The sequence below is a fragment of the Folsomia candida genome, unplaced genomic scaffold (assembly GCF_002217175.1).
Source record: "Folsomia candida strain VU population unplaced genomic scaffold, ASM221717v1 Fcan01_Sc029, whole genome shotgun sequence".
NCBI classification, from domain to species: domain Eukaryota; kingdom Metazoa; phylum Arthropoda; class Collembola; order Entomobryomorpha; family Isotomidae; genus Folsomia; species Folsomia candida.
The window spans coordinates 209,725-230,903 of record NW_019091221.1 but is presented as its reverse complement, the minus strand read 5'-3'; the positions used below and the strand labels follow the sequence as shown (position 1 = coordinate 230,903).

At 37.6% G+C, this 21,179-nt stretch overlaps 1 protein-coding gene and 2 long non-coding RNA genes across 4 annotated transcripts; 2 read left to right on the top strand and 1 right to left on the bottom strand.

Moving 5' to 3' along the window:
* The first annotated feature begins 686 nt into the window (after positions 1-686).
* Positions 687-7,250, top strand: LOC110860062 (multidrug resistance-associated protein 1-like). Its single transcript, XM_035859940.1, has 11 exons — positions 687-930; positions 1,248-1,541; positions 1,615-1,761; positions 2,226-2,360; positions 2,476-2,669; positions 3,173-3,313; positions 3,574-4,445; positions 4,970-5,074; positions 5,134-5,423; positions 5,900-6,946; positions 7,016-7,250. The coding sequence occupies exons 4-10, from the start codon at positions 2,349-2,351 to the stop codon at positions 6,062-6,064; spliced, it is 1,779 nt and encodes a 592-aa protein (XP_035715833.1). The 5' UTR covers positions 687-930; positions 1,248-1,541; positions 1,615-1,761; positions 2,226-2,348; the 3' UTR covers positions 6,065-6,946; positions 7,016-7,250.
* Positions 7,251-10,008: 2,758 nt separating this feature from the next.
* On the top strand, positions 10,009-17,610 carry LOC110860061. 2 transcript variants are annotated; one of them, XR_004837204.1, is made up of 8 exons: positions 10,009-10,474; positions 12,835-12,926; positions 13,000-13,058; positions 13,530-14,026; positions 14,438-14,737; positions 15,335-16,210; positions 16,437-16,558; positions 17,379-17,610. It is a non-coding gene; the product is annotated as an uncharacterized LOC110860061 (long non-coding RNA). The 2 variants fall into 2 exon arrangements; XR_004837203.1 differs by having other exon boundaries at positions 13,530-14,737.
* Positions 17,611-18,244: 634 nt separating this feature from the next.
* Positions 18,245-21,179, bottom strand: LOC118439001. The gene is made up of 5 exons (XR_004837186.1): positions 21,041-21,179; positions 20,747-20,876; positions 20,484-20,666; positions 18,739-18,841; positions 18,245-18,677 (listed from the first exon to the last, which is right to left on the bottom strand). It is a non-coding gene; the product is annotated as an uncharacterized LOC118439001 (long non-coding RNA).

The following is a 21,179-nucleotide window of genomic DNA, read 5'->3' as shown; positions in this document are numbered from 1 at the left end:
TAAACTCTACATAATTACATACAAACATATGTACCTGTTCAAAAATTCAGTTTTCATTCAAAATTCAGTCATCCCAATATCTTACTGAAGATGTTCATTCACAATCAGTCATTTTCGTTCAAACTCATTTCATTTCACTTCATCCGACTTCATTTCTTACTTCGCCCCATGTATTAAGCATAGGGTGGAAAATGAATGAAGTGAGAAATCCTTTCATTCACAGTCATTCATCAGAAATGACGGAATCCATCAGTCATTTTCATTCAAATGACAGGAATTTCATTTTCATTCACTATCATTCGCCATCATAATCAGTCAAATGAATGAAAGTGAACGGGTATGCATACAAATGCAAACCATTTCTAACAATTTTTGAAGAATTTAAAGAATGTAGCCATACACAAACTAGTCTACTAGATAATTTGATTTATTTTTTCGTTAAATTGCAGACATAGGACAGTTCTATGCAATTTAGTATTTATTAATTTGCGATATCAGTATAAATACACGTTAGTGGCAACCTCGTTAATATTGTCTTCCTAATTTTGCATATGTGGAGTGTGTTCGTTTACATTACAAATTACGATTTTATCAACTTGATAAAAAAGATAAGGTAATGCTTAAACATTGGGAACGTTTCCCTAACCCAGATCTGACACTAACCTATCATACATTAGAGTATACTCTTGTCAATAATTTCGTACATATAAAATCGGGTCACGAGTCGCTTTCCCAACACTTAAGATTAATAAGCATCATCTGACAAGATAATTTCAATTTAATAAATGTTAAAACCTTGACTCAAAATATTTTACTAATTAATCAGCTCTTAACGTGTAAAGAGGACAAAATAATTATTAATTTTAGTAAAGGAAGAAATAAAAACTATTTAATAATAAAATGGATGAGTTTTGTGGATCACTTTTTTGGGTAAAATTGTAAATACAGGGTGGTTTAAATGTCAGGTTACAATGGAAAATTTTTCAATGGGAAAAAATTCGTAAATTTCCATTATTTACGGATTTGGGATTGAGATTTTTATTAATTTTTATCAAAACTCATGCAACACTGATGACAAAATTCTTAAAATTTTGTATTTCATAAGCAAAATTTCGCTAACTAGTGGTGATTTGCGAATTTTTCCCGTTGAAAAACTTTCCATTGTAATCTGACATTTTAACGACTCTGTAATTTTTATTTTTTATTTAAACAAAATTTTTAACTTGAATTTAATTATTTTTTCCCAGGATCGAAACCTCACCTGGGACACGACCGACCCCTATTTCACACCTTGCTTCGAAAACACTGTTCTCACCTGGCTCCCTGCAGCCTTCCTCGTTTCATTTGCCTTCTTCGATATAAACTTCTCCTTAAATTCCAGGAAAAGGGAGGGCCTGCCCTGGAACCCGATTAACATTGGGAGATCCTTATTAAGCATAGGTCTCCTCGTGGTGGGGGTGGTTCACTTAATTTTATTACAACAATATGAGGAAACGAGTAAAGTTGAAAATGTGGCTGTGATTGTGAGATTAGTTTCTTATGTGAGTAGATAATTACAAATATTTCTTCATGGGTGAGAATCAATTCTAATTTGAGTATTTTTTGCATTTTTAGATTTTAGCACTATTTCTCTTAATTTTGGGCAAATTGAAAGGGATTCGGGCATCCGGGACTCAGTTCCTATTTTGGTTATTAGTAACACTTACTGAGGGGATTTTATTTAGAACGGCAATAAGAAAATATGATGATACCGTGGAAGAGGTGAGTAATTGAAGGTTATTCTACGCAGAATGGAAGTCTCCCAACGTATGCTCACAGATTTGGACCAAACTAGCGTCAATCGATCACAAATTTAATTAGTATGAAATTGGCAAATGGAACTATCTGCCAGTGCGCAGGTTTAGCGGAGACATTTGCATAAAAAGAGGAGAAAACGCACAAACAAGGCTGGCAAGTTTTTGATTTCCCAAATTTGTTGCACATTTTCTCCTCTTTTTATGAAAATATTTCCGCAAAACCTGCACATTGGGTGATAGTTCCATATGCTAATTTCATGCTAACTAAATTTGTGATTAATTGACGCTAGTTTGGTCTAAATCTGTGAGCATACGTTGGGAGACCTCCATTGTAAGATTTGTTCATGTCCATGTGACTTTATATTGTGAAATAATTAATAATCCTCACTTGAAACGTTGGGTGCATTACATTTCCTTGTACGTTCACAGTCAATGCAACGTCACGTATTCCTCATGCGGTTTGTTATCTTCCCATTGTGTGCGGGACAGCTGATCCTCCACTGGTTTGCCGACAGAGATAAGGCCACTTGTTGAGTTGGGAAAAAGAGTCGCATGCCGTTTGAAGTGAGTAAAAGGAAAAACGTTTAAAATGTTGTCATCATTCATTAAATGAGATATTAATGTAAATTAAATGTATGCATATTAGAAGAAAAAACTACCATTAAATTTGATTTTTTAGACGCCATGCCCTGAAAAAGAATCATCTTTCATTTCTAAAATAACTTATTCTTGGTTCGATTCGATCGCCTGGACGGGATACAAAAGACCTTTGAACTTTGAAGATTTGTGGGATTTGAACAAAGATGACAGAGCGGATGAGCAAGTTCCAATTTTTATGAAGTATTGGGATGCTGCTGTTGAAAGAGCAAAGGCGTAAGATTTTAGTCGATTTTAAAATGATCTATAATACTAATTGTCCAAAGAAGTGTGTGCGTCTGCACGTTTTTAAATTTGACGCCAGATTATACCTTGCCCCATAAATTTGGGCCACCTGCCGACATTTTATCAAGTAATGTCTCATTCAGTGCCAAATTTACATTAAAGGCCGTCCATAAATTACGTAACGGGAGAGGGGGGAAGATCTGATGCTTCAATAATATCGTTCCTATGTTGCAAAAGTTTTAGGGGGAGGAGGTGGGGTCTAGAAAATTGCGAGTTTTGCGTTACATAATTTATGGACAGCGCCTGAGTCCCTATTTGACCCGAATATATTAAAATACCCGCAAAACACACCTATCCGCACTATTGCTGCTTTCCGTCATGATAATGCGTATTGGCCTTCAAACTGTCAAAACTTTATGCTCTCATATTCGTAGCTCGGCTAGACGGGCTAACTTACTAGTAAGAAATTTAATTTTGTCCTATTTTAAATTTAGAAACAGCGCCAAAACTGGAAAAGCAATACAAGTCTCAATTGTCTCAATCTTGTTCAAATGTTACTGGAAAACGTTATGCGTGGCAGGACTCATGAAACTCTTACAAGACTTGTTACCCTTCATCTCACCCGAATTAATGAAGTAAATGCAAACAGAATAGTGCATAATTTGTGAAATACGTAAATTTATACTACTGTTCAGTTCATGTTAATAGTCTTTGGAAATATTTCTGAGAGGTTATTTGGTTTTTTGAAAGTAATATCAATCATTTGCCAGGAAACCTCTCAGATTTTTCTCAGACTATTAGATAATATCGGCTGAATTGTAGTTTTTAACATATAATAACATACAATTTACAATAATTACAATAATACAATAATTTAACATACAATTTTCCACAGATTTCTTGTCGCCCACGTCGCCCCTCAAAGCACCGAAGAATCCTGGAAAGGCTACCTCTACTCCGGCCTTCTCATCTTGTGCTCCATCCTGCAAACGATTTTCGGCGTGCAACACATGAAACGCATGATGCTTCTGGGCATGCGCATCCGTACCGTGCTATCGTCCGCCATCTACCGGAAATCTCTAATCATAACTTCCGCCTCTAAAAGGGATACCACCGCCGGTGAAATTGTTAACTTAATGAGTGTCAACACCCAGCGACTGCTAGACTTGGCGGGCTTCTTCTTCATGGCGCTGACCGCGCCGATTCAAATTGGGTTATCAATTTACTTCCTTTACAACACGTTGGGCGCGTCAGTATTCGCCGGTTTGGCGGTAATGATCCTGCTAATTCCGTACACGGGATTTACTCAATCCCGCGTGAGAAACTTGCAAATGAAACAAATGCTCATTAAGGATCAAAGGGTTAAACTAATTAACGAAATTTTGGCTGGTATGAAAGTGTTAAAACTTTACGGGTGGGAGCAGTCTTATGCGGATCAAATAACGAAGTTGCGGGATCGCGAAATGATGCTGTTGAGGCGCGCGGCGCTGTACGGAACGAGTACGATGTTCTCCTTTACGTGCGCCCCGTTTTTAGTTTCGCTTTCAACTTTCGCGGTTTACGTGTTGACGGATGAAACGCATAATTTGAATGCGGAGAAAACGTTTGTTTCGCTAAGTTTGTTTAATATTTTGCGCATGCCGATGACCATGTTGCCAGCGGTGATTGCGATCATGATTCAAGCGATGGTTAGTGTGGAGAGGATTAATCGGTTTTTGAATGCAGAGGAGCTTGAGAAGAATTCTGTGATGAAGGAGAAGAATGACGGTTAGTTGGTTAAGGGTGGATTGTATGCGGGTTTTGAGTGGGAATTGGCGTGTTTCAGCTTTATCTTGATTAATATGTCCAGATGTAGATTTTGAAGCGTATTCGACTCCTGGGTTGTTTATGATATGAACATTTTAGTGTACCTAAAAATCGATAAGTTTCAGGTTTAGAAAGTTAGGAGTCTAGAATTTTGATTTTTTTCTTCCATGACGAAATAAATATGAAATAGATGAAAAATAATCGGTAGTAACTAAATATTTTCTCATTGGGGAAAAAAATCAGAATTGTAGACTCCTAACTTTATAAACCCAACAATTATTGATTTTTAGGTGCATTAAAATCTTCATATTGGTAAAAACCCACGGAGATGAATAAGTTTCAAAATCGTCATTTAAATAAATGGAAGAAGAGTAAGTTGAGACACAATAATTCAAACTCAAAACCCGCATACAAGTGCGCGCTAAATTGTTAGAGCATTTCTTTTAGTTGGAAATGGATTGATTAATTTGGTAAATAATTTTTAGTTGAACCAGTTGTGATTAAAGATGCCTCATTTTCATGGACCGATGAAAGTGTGACTTTGGCCGATATCAATTTTAGCGTTAAGAAAGGATCGTTGACGGCTGTCGGTTAGTTCATTTGATAGAATTTTTGGTAGTTTATTATTAAAATGTTCTTTAATTTTTAGTTGGAACGGTGGGCTCTGGAAAAACGTCTTTGCTCTCAGCCCTTCTTGGAGATTTAAAGAAACACAAGGGAACAGTAAATATTGACGGCTCAATTTCCTACGTAGCACAAACGGCTTGGATTCAAAACGCAAGTTTAAGAGAAAACGTCCTTTTCAAAGATGGTTTCCAAGAGGGGAAATATAAAAGTGTGATTGACGCCTGTGCCCTGGGTCCTGATCTAGAATTATTGGAAAATGGAGACCAAACTGAGATTGGGGAGAAGGGAATTAATTTAAGTGGTGGCCAAAAAGTAAGTGTACCTTAATTTTTAAATTTCCAATTTATAATTGATATTTTAATTGAAATTTTTAATTGAAAGTTAGCATTGATGAGTCATTCCCCCGCGTCTCATTCCGCCCCATGTTTCCTTATGGAGAAATTAAAATTAACTCTTCGCCGTTAATATTCAATGAAATTTAAATGTTATTACTTTAAAATATTCTATGTTTAACTTAACAAGCCTGTAGATGGTATTTTTGGGAAGATATTCCTTACTAAATAGTTTATTTCCCCTCACAGGAAGGAAATTTTTTTCCTAAAATCTAATCTACAATTTTGTTAAGTTAAAAATATAGAATAATTTAGTATTAAAGTATTAACATTTAAATTTCATTGAATATTAATACCGAAAAGTTAATTTTAAGTTCTCAATAAGGAAACATGACACATGGGGCGAGAATAAGACGCGCGGGAATGACTCACCGAAGCTAATATTTTAATTTTTAGCAACGCGTTTCCCTTGCCCGGGCAGCCTATAAAGAGAGCGACATCTATCTCTGGGATGATCCCCTTTCCGCGGTCGATGCTCACGTGGGAAAACACATCTTCGACAAACTCATCGGACCACAAGGCCTCCTTAGCTCGAAAACTCGAATCCTTGTAACTCACTAGGTCTCCTTCCTCCCAAAAGTGGACAACATCGTCGTCCTAAAAGATGGCAGGGTCAGCGAATCCGGAACATTTCAACAACTCCTAAAAAATCGCGGAAGTTTCGCCGAATTCCTAGCGCAACACTTGGACATCGGTGAAGGGGAAGAAATTGACGAAAGTTTTGTCGAAGAAATCGGAGAAATCGTTGGCATGGAAACATTACGACGAAACAGTTCGAAGGTCGACGCCCTAAAAAGAAGATCCACCCAGGAAAGTATTCGAAGTAGAAAGAAAGGAAATTTAGTAAAATTGGAGGATGAAAAACCGAAATTGATCCAGGCTGAAATCACGGCCGAGGGGAATATTCAGGGCGGGATAATTTTTGAATATTTCAAACAAGGCGGGTTCCTAATCTTCATGGTAGGGATTATGTTCAGTATCACGTCCAACGCAGCGTCGACGTATGCCAACATCTGGTTGTCGCAATGGTCGAAGCAAGCCACGATCGATGAAATGGAGAGAAATGGAACGAACGATAGAGAAACGACGGACAAATATTTAGGCGTGTATGGGGGCCTACGAGCCGCGCAAGCGGTTACGGTTCTCTTTGGAGCGGCAAGTATCGCCATGGCAACGTTGAATGCGGCGGAGAAGCTGCATTTTGGGATGTTGAGAAAGGTTGTACGAGCACCGATGTGGTTCTTTGATACCACGCCGTTGGGCAGATTGATAAATAAGTTTAGTAAACATGTGGACACGGTGGATATCGTTTTACCCCAGAACTTGAGAGGGGGAAGTACGATTTTGTTTAATACGCTGAGTGCGATTGTGAGTATTGCGTACAGCACGCCGTTGTTTTTGACGTTTATTGCGCCGGTTGCGATCTTCTATTTTTTTCTACAGGTGAGTAACATTTTTAATCAATTTCGACAAAAATTTTGCAAAATTTGAGATTTGGGTTAATTTTTGCAGAGATTTTACGTTGCCACATCTCGCCAACTCAAACGAATGGAATCCGTTTCAAGATCTCCAATTTATTCCATTCCGTTTTTACGTACATACATACGTAAAAACATACATACACACATACATACATATATTTACATATTTACATATTTATACGATAAATATTAATACAAATTTTGTAAAAAATTATGGAAAATGCTCAAATAACATACCATAAAGTGTATGCAAATAATTTTTGATATGCACTACATACACTCTTAGCAAGCCTGTTAAAAATCTTCTGAGGAGACTCTAACCAGTTGGTATTAAGCATCATTACCGCTGAGTAATGGAATGGTAATAAAAAGTTTCATACATAGTGAGTAAGGAACCAGTCAACACATTGACAAATTATTACCACCTGGGTACCGCAGTGGAGTACATATTCACATATATGTAAACACAACGCTAATACTTAGTGGGGGCAGGCTAAGTGTTAATAGAATGAAACGCCATAGCTTTAAAACTTTTTGTGCTACAAATTTCTAGTTAATTTTATTGGAAAGCCAGCTAATTTTTGAGTAGAAAACAATTTTTAGTTTTCGAAATTTCTTCTCTCAGCATTAATGCAGCGCTGAAGAAGCCGCCTGCAGTCCTTTGCTGCAGCACGCACTGAATTCTTGGACAAAGTGTTCCATTCCGTGCTCATCTAATTTTTTCGGACCTCTACACTTCTATTAGACTTATAACACACGTTTGCCCCAAACTTTGACCAGTTTTCATAATCTGGAGATTCAAATCCAGAAAGTAGAATTACCATTTCCAAGTGGAGGTAAAATTCAGAATTTTGTTTTTTACCCACGCTTGGGTCATTTTTTGCACTATAAGCTGATTCTTAGTCCTACCGCAAGGTCCAGTCGACTTCAATGAATTGGATCTCACTTAGGGGATGTACCACGGACTCGAAAACGTATTTTAAGAAATTTGATCCCCTCACCTTCCCTCCATTTTCAACAAAATGTAGAGGAATTACCCCAATTAGCTCACACCTGCCAAAATCATAACAAAACCTGGATAATGTGGCTTTTGGACCTTTTGTCTGTATTGGGGGATGTCATTGACCGATTTTGCGTAGATTAGGCCAACTCGTTTGTTAAAGTATTTTCCCGATGTAAAAATATCCTCATCTGTAAAAAAAATCCTCTTCACTTTTTTGGCGCGTACCGCTTGAGGAGAGCCCTTCATTTCTTTAGTAGGGCTTTCTTTCTGGGTATCATCAAGCGGTGGCAAGTACCATATTTCAAAGCCTTAAGTCTAAGGTTCAGTTTGAGTACTCATTGGACAATCTGCGTCAACAATGTCATCCGTGAGGCTATTTTCCGTTGGAATTTTGAGAATTTCTTCGGATTCTGTCCTTCAGCGCCTTCACGATGGGTGTGGTCCTTGTAGGTTTTCCAAAAAAAAAATTCGACTGTTCTTAGTCGATCCGGTCCCCATGAACGTTTTTACAGTCCGCTGGATTAACTTAAAGTGCACATTCGATTCCTGTCAAACTTCTCAAATTCGCTATTTCTTTTTCCATTTTTTAGTGGAAAATTATTACCACCCGCTTCCTTTCAGTATTTTCCCTGCTAGTATTCTTTTCAAGTTGTTAAAAACTCATGTGAGTTATTTATGTAAAATTGCACGAGGAATTCAATGCGTTGATCAGATTTTCCTTATCTCCAGCGGTTTTAAAGTTATTAGCTATTAACACTTAGCCTGCCCCCACTAAGTACAGATAATAATGTGGATATGCCATTCCTGCCATTTCGGTACCTTTCACACAAAAATTCTGGAAATATTTAAACCTGCATAGTCCGCACATGTCGGAGCTACATACATACAAATGAGCTATAAATTTGATACCACTCATTTCTTGCATACCTGACTGCCAACATGATTAACATGACGTCTATACATATGTACACATGTGTACATAAATGTCTTAATTAATTGTCATTTCTCAGGTGGCTTAATAAATTGCCATTATACTTAATTAGAAAATTGGTTTAGGTATGTTTTACATAAACAGGATTTGTAGTTGTCCTTGATGCGATATGTATTTGACTTGATCGTTGTCGTGTATCTATGTAAATTAACATTTGCATGCTAATTTATCAATGTATGAATTAATTACATAATTTCATTAAGCATGATTTACTCAATCCTCCCTGGTTTGCATACCAATGAGTCCGATGCCAAAGTACCAAAAAATCCGGTGTAAACTGCTAGTTTAGACCGAAGTCATGTACATAAACAGTTCGTGTATCTGTGCATATGTACATATATGTGAATGTACAACTGTGTTCCTATATACCACTCAAACTAGGCGTGACTGACGAAGTATAAAAACCCAGTCTCACTTTTCATTTTTAGGAAACACGTTGATAGCAACATACATCTGTGAAGACCAGCCCAGTCACATGAAGTAAAACATTAATTTAAAGTTTAATTTAATAACGTTGACAGGATAAATACGTACTTCACCTGAATATGTATTCAAATACTCCAAGTTTGTACCCTGTGTATCGTTTAATCCTACGCACTTTTGACATGAGTCGAATATTAACCCGATTTCAAATGCTAAAAACAATTTCTGCTCAATTTTTTGCAGAATCGGTTCCCTAAAATTATGAAAATTCATTTTAGAAGCTACAAAATGTTTTGTTTTCATGCCATTTCCGAATTTTTAAAAATGCTAAAAACTGCTACATGCTAAAATGTTTTTTTAATTAAAGGATTTTAAAAAATGAATTTTTATAATTTTAGGGAAATAATTCTGAGCAAAAATTGGGTTTAATTGGGCACTTCAAATGCATATTTTTCGTTAGAAAAAAATTGACAAAACTATTTAGGTGCACGAACGGTAGAGGAGCGTTGTCTATTCGTAGTCATCCTGATTTGGAAGAATACAACTCTATTGTATTCACCACACTTAAATATACACCAAATAAACAAAACTTGTCCTTTAGATGGCGCACAACCGAAGATATTCCAAGGTCGAGGTGGAAGCAGCGTTCAAGGCTATGCCGACCTTTTGTGGCGACATGACTGACCTGAGTGACGTGCCCGTACTCTTGAAGAGATTGGACTTTTCCTGCACGGAGGGCCAGATGGTGGGATATCTCACCTTTTTGAGGGACTGTCACGATGGAAAAGTTCCCCTGGAGGTGGGGATTGCTTCCTTGGGAGTTGTGGATGATGCCAGGGAAGTCATGCGGGTCCATATCCACGCCCTGGACAAGGACAGGGATGGCTTCGTGGATGAGTTCGAGTTCAAGGCGACGGTCCAACTCTGCCTTCTTCATGACCCGTCCTTGGCAAAGGTGGACTTTAACAAGTTTGTCCAGGAAGCGGATACAGATAAGGATGGCAAAGTGAGCATTGCCGATGCAACCGAGTGGTTTTGTGAACACGGGCAAAATTAAAGAAGTTCAGATACAGGTATTTGTATTTCACGTTTAAGTATTTATGTACCGTAAATACTCTACTTATAGCCGGGTCTTGAGCCAAAGTTTGAAAAATTTAATAAGCTCATCCATTATTATGATGTTTGTTTAATGCCTGTTCTTAGATGCTTCAAGTTATGCAAAACCGGAAAAAAATTATCCGGGACTCCAATTATACCCGGGTTTGTCTTGTCATTAGACCCGGCTATAAATAGAGTATTTACGGTAATCTGTACATAGCATGTTCATTTGGTTCTTAATAAACCGTTACAACGCATGTAACCAAGGGGTGAAAGGAGTGTCATACGTCAATGTGAATATCAAATTGTTCGAAAATTTGTTAAGATTGACACTTCTGACGTGTTTTCGACTTTTGTGTCTTATTTGTGCCAAATTTAACAGTTGATAACCCTTATGTGACCTTTATATGACCTCTGAGGTCAAAATGGAGGTCACCATTGAATTCGGGGTTAAATTTCTGTTGAAATTGAAATAGATATCTCCTATGACCTTTACATGACCTCTGAGGTCAAAATGGAGGTCACCATTGAATTTGACATTGAAAAATAGTTAAAAATGACGTGTCACATGTCAAAACTGACAAGTGACACTTTTTCGTCACTTTTCGTCACCATGACGATGTCATCGTCACAGGTGACGTCCAAACACAAAATGACATGAATTTTCGAATTCCTCATTGAAAAATAGTTAAAAATGATGTGTCACATGTCAAAACTGACAAGTGACACTTTTTCGTCACTTTTCGTCACCGTGACGATGTCATCGTCACAGGTGACGTCCAAACACAAAATGACATGAATTTTCGAATTCCTAATTGAAAAATAGTTAAAAATGATGTGTCACATGTCAAAACTGACAAGTGACACTTTTTCGTCACTTTTCGTCACCGTGACGACGTCATCGTCACAGGTGACCATGTCACAGTGTCCATCTTCGAACTCGTCCTGTCCATTGACGTTAGGAGTTTACGTTTAAAATTTCAAGTGTCTATGTCTTTTCGTTCAAAAGTTATCGGAGCTACGGACAGACAGACGGACGTACAGACAGACGGACGGACGGACGGACAGACAGACGGACATAACGATCTTATAAAGGGCTTTCACCCCTTAATAAAAAAGTGTGGGTATTTATTACAAGTTTGCATCTTTATTCGCATAGTAAAAATAGTGTAAAAAGAAATATTTCATAAACTACATAAATACACGCTTAGATTAAATGACTTAATGTCGTGGTTGAGATGCACAAGTTACATATGTAAATGCATAGGGAATTAATTTTCAAGCGAAAGGGTTTTTTGTAAAGTTATTTTTTTCTCAGCATTGTTGATACATGATGTAAACTCGTATTGAATACACTCACGATCAGGGAAGTCTCATATTTGGTCGGGTTAAATAAGACGAACGTAAATACGTTTGTTTATTATGGAGTTATAGATACATATATATTGACAAAATTTAAGAAATATCTAGGTTGGTCACCTGTTATAAGGTCACGATTGACATGGCTGGATTATTTATGGATATGGTCACGTACCCCATTTTCTGAGAAATAAATTTATATTGGGTCATCAAAATAGGCATGAAATTTACATAAATCCAACCTTTAAGGTTTTATTGACTGTGAAAAATTAATAAATTGCCGATTGGACATAAATGCATAGTTTTGAGTTTTTGTCAATACCACGCAATGTAAAATGCCAACCAATTCCTGCATTAAATTCTGGAGAATCCACTCTGATAAAATGGATTTATTATTCTTTTAATAGTAATTCTCTGCCCTATTTCTGCAACATGTACCTATGTCGCGGGCAGACGGAGTGTCATTTTGCTGAAATGGTTTCATGTTTGCTTAAAAAGCTTAAATCGATATTTACATCATTTGTAGAATATGGAGCACATAAATGAATACGATATCGACATGTTCTAATTAACACGCAACTGACTGGAGTAGTAAACAATGGACAAGTTTAGGCTAATTATTTATTTTATTGGGTTTGCAATCCTCCTCGCCTTTGCTTCTTGTTCGACCTGGGGGTTTTCAAACACAAATGTAGCCCAACATACGTAACTTGTTGACGAAGGATAAATCCATATGCATTTATTAATTTTAATCGATGGGATCATACGTCGTCCAGGTTGTAATAATTGACAAGCAAATAGGGAAACACGACTGTCTAGACTTTATAAATATTTTTGACAATATACCCTACCCAGGATTATAATGTTGTCGGAATGTCAATAAAATTTGTTGGCTGTCTAAAACTAAGAAATGTGTTAGTTGAGAGACCAGTTAACAGATTAACGTAAGGATACTTTATACTCGCATTTCTTCCAGTCCGCCACCCAGAAATTGGGTGTTTCCCGTTTCTCGGAAAAATGCAGAATGCAGGATCCCTTCGTAAACACCGGGCTCGTAATTTATCCAAGGTGAGGGAAAGTTTGTGTAATTTAGTGAGGCAATTGTGCTTAAAAATCATGCATTTATTATTTCAAAAATTAGATATCCTGTCAGGGATTGCTTTCAAACAAGGATAAGGATAAATTGGTCATTCTCAATCGGTAGGTGAGGAGTTAAGGGGAAACTATATACAGGGTGGTTTAAATGTTATGTTACAATGGAAAATTTTTCAATGGGAAAAATCCGTAAATTTCCATTACTTCCCGAAATTTTGAGAATTTAGCGAATGGTTCTGTCAAAACTTATGGAACACTGATGACAAAATTCTTAAGATAGTGAATTTAAGAGGCAAAATTTCGGTAACTAATGGAGTTTTGTGAATTTTTCCCGTTGACAAATTTTCCATTATAACCCAACATTTAAAATACCCTGTATATATTTAGCCATCCATAAATTACTTAATAAAAAAATCCGGATTTCTTAGACCTTCTCCCAAGCTCCCCTTATAACGTGTCTAGGTACGAAGCCTAGAACTCATTGTAGATCCATCTCCTCCCTTTCGCAGTACATAATTTATGGACGCCCCTTTACAAATTGAGGAGTCTTAAGGTAACAAATTATTATCTTTGCAGGGGAGCTAGTGGTTTGACCAAGGCAGAATTTGTGGCCGTAGAAACTTCCGGCTTGCCAGAAAGTCCTCCAATAAATGATAGAGATCCAACCGAAACTCGACCATATTTACTGAGCAGCGGTGTAATTTGGCGCCTCAAAACGATCCTTACCCTGGGACGGGCTGTCTTCATATTTCCCTGGAGCTGGGGTGAATTTGTGGGGGAAGATAAGGTCTCTAATTTCGAAATCACGGCCTGGAGCCCGACCTGGGAAAGGATTTGGCTGCTGGGGTCTCTCGTGATTTTATCCAGTTCCAGCGTCCTGACCCTTTTTCAGTCCTCTTTGTTGATTAGGATTGTCCAAAGTTCTCCAGACTCGTATCGCCTCCCGTTCAAGTTGTACACGAGCATTTGTTGGCATCTCCACTCCGTCATGCTTGGCGGGCTTTTCTTGATCTACAGCGAGGAGATGAGGAGCTACACGAATACCTTGTTCTCCTTCAATAGGAGGCTGGTTGGTGAGTGGGGATGGGAAACGCAAACAGGGTACCCCGGGTTTTTGGGGTATTGAGGGTTTTGGGGTGGAAAATTTGAGCAACACCCACGGGTAGTCGGGGTTTTCAAATTTTATAAAATATTATAGGAGGGCATTATTATAAATTCTACTAATTAATTAATTAAGATAATTAACAACCCGCTTTGTTGTGAAATTAAAGAAAAAGTAGATTTATTTCACAACTTAATACATGAGACACTACCTCCGTTTACCCCGACTACCCCGACTACCCCAGCCACCCCGACTACCCGTAAATTCAGGTGAACAAATGGGTAGGGGTTTTCAATAGCGAAACCTCGTGGTTTTCCTTACCCTTCTCACAAGGCGGTGAACGAAAGCATTGCTTACAAGAATTTTGTATCTTTTAAAACAGCGCGGTACGTCGTGAGTATTGGAGGAAAAAAGGCGGGCTCTTTATGAATATTACAGTCCCAATACTTTGTACGCAAATCGTCCTCTCCGCTATGAGATACTGCTCCAGCTACAAGTTGCCGCTCTACCTGACTCATTTCTGGGGAGGGGAAAATGGGGGTGAAACTCCCCTCTGGTTGATTGCCTTGGGGGCCGTGCAGGATGTCTATACATCTGGACAACTCGTGGCTGGGACATTGTTTCTGGGATGGGCCACAGTGGCTCATGCAACGTCCTTGGAGTTTTGGATGGAAGAAGCACAGTAAGATATTTATTTACATTTTGTTAAATGAAGTCCTACAAGGGAACATGGCGAGGTGCCAGACGACCTAAATTTTTTAAAGAAAATGTGCGCAAGTAAGGGAGTTTTGATGTCAAATTCAATTCTCATGAAGTTACGAGGGTAGATAATTGTTTGCAAAGAATGCAGTATGCTAAGATTATGTTAAGTGCGCAGAAGTCAATACTCGTCCAGCAGCAGGGAAGGGAGCCTTAATGTTATATCTGTTTGGGTAAACTAGCAGTTTAGCTCTTCAGGAGCATCTGGATACGTTGGGGAAAAGAGGATGTGACACACGGAAATCCCTTGGATAAATATGTACATTAGTGATATATTGGGCACTCTTCTGAACTCGTTTGACACCTCGGAATGTTCCCTCGCGAAGCAATTTGACGTCATGGTTGAGTTTTCAACAAATTCTGGTGGAAATTATAACACAAGACTTACAACAAATTCTCGGCGAACCTACAGAATTCTGCACAGAATTCGGGCGATTTTATCTCAGAATTCGTAAAGCAGCCCCACCGATGGATGAAATCTGCTTCCATCTGTTAACAAATTATGAATAATTTATCCTAGTTGCAACAACGAGAGCGACATGACTCGGGAAGATCTACGAGAACACGACCAGTCAATGGAGCTCTACCGGATGGCACAACTCCTCTCAAACCTCTTCAACCACACCGTGGGCAAAGTGGCCATCCCGATGTGCGCCTTTCTCAACTTCTCCGCCGCCATTGGCCTCGGCTACCTCACCGTGCGAAGTATGAACCACTTTTTCATTGAGGAATTCCCGTCCTCCTTCTTCTTCCCGTTCGGTGCAGTGCTCACCCTCTGCTCGGCCTTTGCACAGTTCCAAATTGCGGCAGTGTTGCATGACATGTCGGCCAGTTTTCTGGACTCCTGGTCCAACACGGAGGACCTCGCGGAGAGAAGATTTCTCGTGTCGTGCGGATTTATTAAGACGACGGCGGCAGGATTTACCTCCGTTACGAGGAAAAGTCTGGTGGGGTATTTTCAAACGGTGTCGAATTATATTATTGATGCCGTGATTACATTTCCGTAGTCAGTTGCGACAACAGAGTTTTTTAGTCGAGTTCGTTGTCATATAATTTTCGCTATTGTAAGCATGTACGTATTCGTTTCATAATTAAAATTTGAAAATTATGAATATAATTATTTTGGAATTTAACAATGACTTGAGTTGAATAATTCATGACGGCGGCGGTAACAACCGGAAACAGGATAAATGTATAACATTAAATTCCTGTAATAAAGCATTTGTTTAAAACAATGATCGATTGTTCAAAGCAATTTGGTAAAACTAACCTCATATCCTGTGTTCTATACGCATTCAAAAAATTTATTTGGTATATGTGACTGGAGGAGCTCCATGCAAGATATCAATTCTTCTCGAGATGAAAATCCTAGTCTTTCTTGCAGTACTGATTTCAGGTAAAATACACCAATTTCCGCATTTAATAACAAAACGGCTATATAAATATTTGGGGAAATATAAATAAATTCAAGAATTTTAATGGACGAAATTTACATTAAATTGTGATCACTTTCATATCGATATCTTTTATGATATTATCCGTGCAGACAGGAATAGACGAATTGCAGACAATTTTACTATTTATGTAAATATGTAAATACAAGTTTCGTCTTAATGTTACAGCTTCCCAAGCAAGTCCTGGGGCAAAGTGCGTGTGTAAAAAGGATGACAACGTATTAACCGGGCGGCAGTGTGGCAAAGAAATCAACAGATTGCAAGGCGCCCCTCCAGTCAGGAAACGAAGGGTGGGTTTCCCGAATTTCTGTCGTTTAACCGTTCTGGAGTTTGTTTTGCGAGACATCTCAAGATTGGTAAAAGCATTTGGTGGTTCATGTATTGAAACTTTTGTACATCAAACCCGGAGATCTAATAACCCCGTGTGGAAGATTCATACACGTTCACATTCATTCATATAATGATGAATGAATAAATTATTCATTCAATATTCAAAAATTGAATGAATATTTTATTCTGATTTTTGAATAAATAAATGTTGAATGAATATCTATTCAATTCGTTTGAATGAATATTTTTTTCATCGTCCGTTTTTTTACTGAATGCTTAATACACAGGGAAAGTTGAGAAATTCATATAATACTGTGGATTTTGAATAAAATGAATAATTAATACATGTTGAATAAGTAATTAATATTTTTTTACAACTTAGGAATTAGGAACAAATTTTTTCAAGGCTTTCAATGAATGAACTTTGAATGAATAAATATTTTTTGAACATGTATGTAGGCACTATTAGAAATGAGTTCACGACTATAACTAAAAAGTATTCATATATGACTCTACCGCCGTGGTTATGAATTTATCACCGCCTGGTTATAAATTTATTAGCTCTGGTTACAATTTAACACCAAGTCGGTGAAACTTTATAGTTTGTCGGTGAAAATTGTAACCACTCGATGACAAATTTATAACCACGCCGTTAAAGTCACATACGTTTACTTTTTGGCTATAATCGTAATCCTATTTCTAAGAGTGTGATGAGATTTACAGAATACGCTACAGTATTTATAAGTACAAATATCGTAATATCAAAATTGTTACATACAGGAAGTCGATGTGTCCACGCTTTACGATGGTGAGGAATGCCACCTCGATTTCATTTACGAGTGCCCAGATCCACCAGACGCAACAACACCAGCGAAACCTAAGGAAAATTGTATCCAACTCATTGACAATCATTACACATGCTCGGACCAGGATGGAAATGGATTCTGCCAATTTAATTCATCTCAAGGCTAAATTATGGGCTCAAATGAACGCTCTAAGATGTGTTACCGGTTTTGGGCAAACGGAATAAATTGTATAATAAGATAAACGAAATTTAAAGCTACAAAAAAATGAACTTTCACCATTTTTAAGGTAGCATGGAATTTGTCTTATGTAATTACATATTAAAATAAATATTGGTTTATGTACATATGCATATCTGTTATAGAGCATTTGCTTTTTTGTGCATTTTCATCACTGCAACGCGACAAGCTGAAGCGCTACATCAACATAAGCAGATAGGTAGATGAAGCCTACTTCTCACCGCAGCTGTTTATGTTACAATTACCCCTGAGCCCTGACCCCGGTAAAATTATTATGACTCGAATGCCGACCTTGACATTGGTTGGAGGAACTAAACTCCTTTGACGCCGTGGTCTCTTTCTACTCGGCTTGACCCGGTTCGCGGGTCAAATGCCGTTCCCCCTCTCAGTTACCTTACCCACTACTGGATGTTGAGATGATGATGACCTCATGAATTTCCGAGGCTGACGGTGCCTGGACCATGAATTATGATCTGACGCGCAATCAATATACAAAGATAATGAAAGGTTTTTTGGCATCTTAAGGTCAAAATGTGAGAAACCTTGCAAGAAGTCATCTGTACCAGAAACCCTGGTAAATATATAGATTTTGCTGCAGTAAAATGGCATTTATTTAGGTGCTGTAGTAAGTACCGATTATTTAGACAGTAATTGAAATAACGAGCTGAGGGGTGATTTTTTAAATACGAAGTCACATAAATAATGAGGCATAATCTTGGGTTCAATCGTGATATTATTTAAATTATGCAGGTGTTTAACACATGAATTGTCTCAACTTGCAGTAATTTATATTTCGTTTCAAATTTGGCTAAATTAATTGACTTCACTGAAAAGCAAAATTCATAAAGAGGTTTGTGTCTATGTGTTACTTAGCATCTAATCAAGGTATGGAAATGTCGAAAAGAACTGGCTTATGCCACAGTCAAGGTATCCAGCTTGACCCATTAGAATGTAGGCAAATCCTTTGTCCCCCCATCCGGTCCCCCAAGAGTTTTTGATAATCCAATAATTGCTTCCGGTATCGCTAACCTCATATCTAAAAATTTATATAAATACAAATTAAGATGAATATTCTTCATATGTATATGAAAATTTACCCAACAAGCAACACGGCATGATCCACCGATTTGTTCTGGCTACAAGAAAGGGATCCCCGAGTATATAATGGATCCCATTGTTAGCAGTAACGCCAATAGCCAACTGAAATTATTACCTCTTCTTAATCGATGCCAAGGGAGACAAATAAGTATGTGGCTTATTCGAAATACATATTGAGTAATGGCGCACTAAAATTACTCGAGATTGTGAGACTATCACATTAGATAAGGTTGCAAAGAATTTAAGAACAGGTTTTCGCCATCATACATAATACCCCAGGGGGAGGATCCTATCAACTTTTGGGTGCAACCGGACCACACCCCCGGTCGCCAGGGGGTGTGGTTGGGGCAAAATGAGATTTTTAGTGCTATTTAATCTATGGGTAAAATTAGGTGAAATTGAGTGAAATTAAATGAAATTAAGTGAAATTAAGTGAAATTAAGTGCCACACCCCCTCGGCCCCAGGGGGTGTGGTTGGGGCAAAATGAGATTTTTAGTGCAATTTAATCTACAGGTGAAATAGAGTAAAATTATGTGTTCCGGAGTTGTGCCACACCCCCTAGGCGCCAGGGGTGTAGTTGGGGCAAAATGAGATTTTTATAAAAAATTAATCTATAGATGAAATAGAGTGAAATTAAGTGTTCCCGAGTTGTTCCACACCCCCTCGTCGCCAGGGGGTGTGGTCGGGGCAAAATGAGATTTTTACAAAAAATTAATCTATAGGTGAAATAGAGTGAAATTAAGTGTTCCCGAGTTGTGGTGGGACCGTTTGGGGTGAAGTACGTCTGAAGCTACTTCCGTATGCGCGTTTGCGACGGTTTATTTATTCTTTAATTAAGTACTTGAAACAAAAACCGCAATTGTTCAGCCGTCTTAAGCTGATTTGATTTAAGCTGACTTAGAGGCAACGACTACCCATAACTTTGCTGCGACGCGATAAACATAGGGCGGATATGTATGTACTTAAATTCCTCAAAATATGTATGTAATATGTACTTTAATACCTCGAAAATATGTGCATAAAACATATTTTTTAAGTTAAATTTTCTACTATATTTATATTTAATTTTCCAGAACTTTGAAATTTTTAGCACTCGCATCGACGAATTATGTGTTAACCTTTATCCAATTACTCATAGTGCGACATTAATTATGTTCCTTGATTTTTTAAAGGTAATTTTTGGCTTGGAAAATGGGGCAAACTGGATTTGCTAGTCGTTCACATGAATTAAACGCCATTATCATGAAAATATAATTTCCATAAATCTTATTATACAAAAATAATTTTAAAAAATATTTTTACATAAAAAAACCTCGAAGCATATCTAAATATCTAAACATCTAAATATTTATATTTAGAAAAAGGCTCGAATATGTAGGAAAATATGTGAATATATGCAAAAAATCTCAAAATATGTTTGAAAATATGTATATGTACGAAAACCCTAAAATATGTAAAATATGGAAAACTATGTTTGAATTTTTGAGATCAATCTTCGATGGGATGTCACTATATGAAGTTTTAGTACGATCTAATTTGATATGAAAAAGTTAATAATACATACATAACCGCCCTCTGGCGATAAAAATACCAAAATCACTGTGATCCAACAATGTTGCAGCAGCGTAATTTCATCGAGAAATTTCTAATTCGGATATTATAGCCAATGGTAGTTAAGGAAGCTTGGTTCTAATCGAAAACATGGCTTTACACGTAACGATTGTGAAAGAATTTTGCGTATACCTTGATTTCTGACAGCGGACACGTATCCATACCGTCTCCAATCCCAACTGGTTGGCAGTGAGGCCAGAGCGTTCCGCTCGTTGGTCACCGGTAGAATGGTATCATTCATTGCCAATTCTGGGTTTAGACCATGATGAGTTTCATGAAAGTCAACCGGGTCTTCATCCGCAAATTCGTTAATTGCTAAAATTAGAAGCCAAATGCTACTGTATTTAATAAAAAATGTGCAAGTTTTGTTGTCAAGGAATTGAGCAGCCAAATACCTAGTTTGTACAGAACTTCTCCATGTTCAAATCTTTTATTGTGAACGTGCACACGTGCCGAGTTTTTTTCAAATTTTCCACGAGCCCATGCCTCTTCTTTGGCAGATTTATATTCCTTTTTATATTCCTCCTAAATATTTATTGGAATTAGAAACGTTTCCGAAATGTAAAAATATTCGTGAGTTTTTATAGATGATCAATTTTCAAAAATATCGAATTACAAAAATGGATAGGTTAAAATTCTTTTAAGAGTTTTTGGAAATTGTAAAATTGGACAATGTTCATCCTCGGTACCTTAAAGGCCTCCCAAGTTCGCCTATTGAACTGGACTGCCCTCGTTGGCAAGGGAAATGCCAACGAAGGCGGTCACCAGGACGACAATTGCGACCACGCTGAATCTAGTCATTGTTTTTTAAAATTTCAGTCAAGTTTA

Coding starts and splice junctions, on each gene's coding strand:
- LOC110860062 (XM_035859940.1), top strand. Junction 3,314..3,573: donor ATCTCACCCGAATTAATGAA/GTAAATGCAAAC, acceptor AATTTTCCACAG/ATTTCTTGTCGCCCACGTCG. Junction 4,446..4,969: donor GATGAAGGAGAAGAATGACG/GTTAGTTGGTTA, acceptor AATAATTTTTAG/TTGAACCAGTTGTGATTAAA.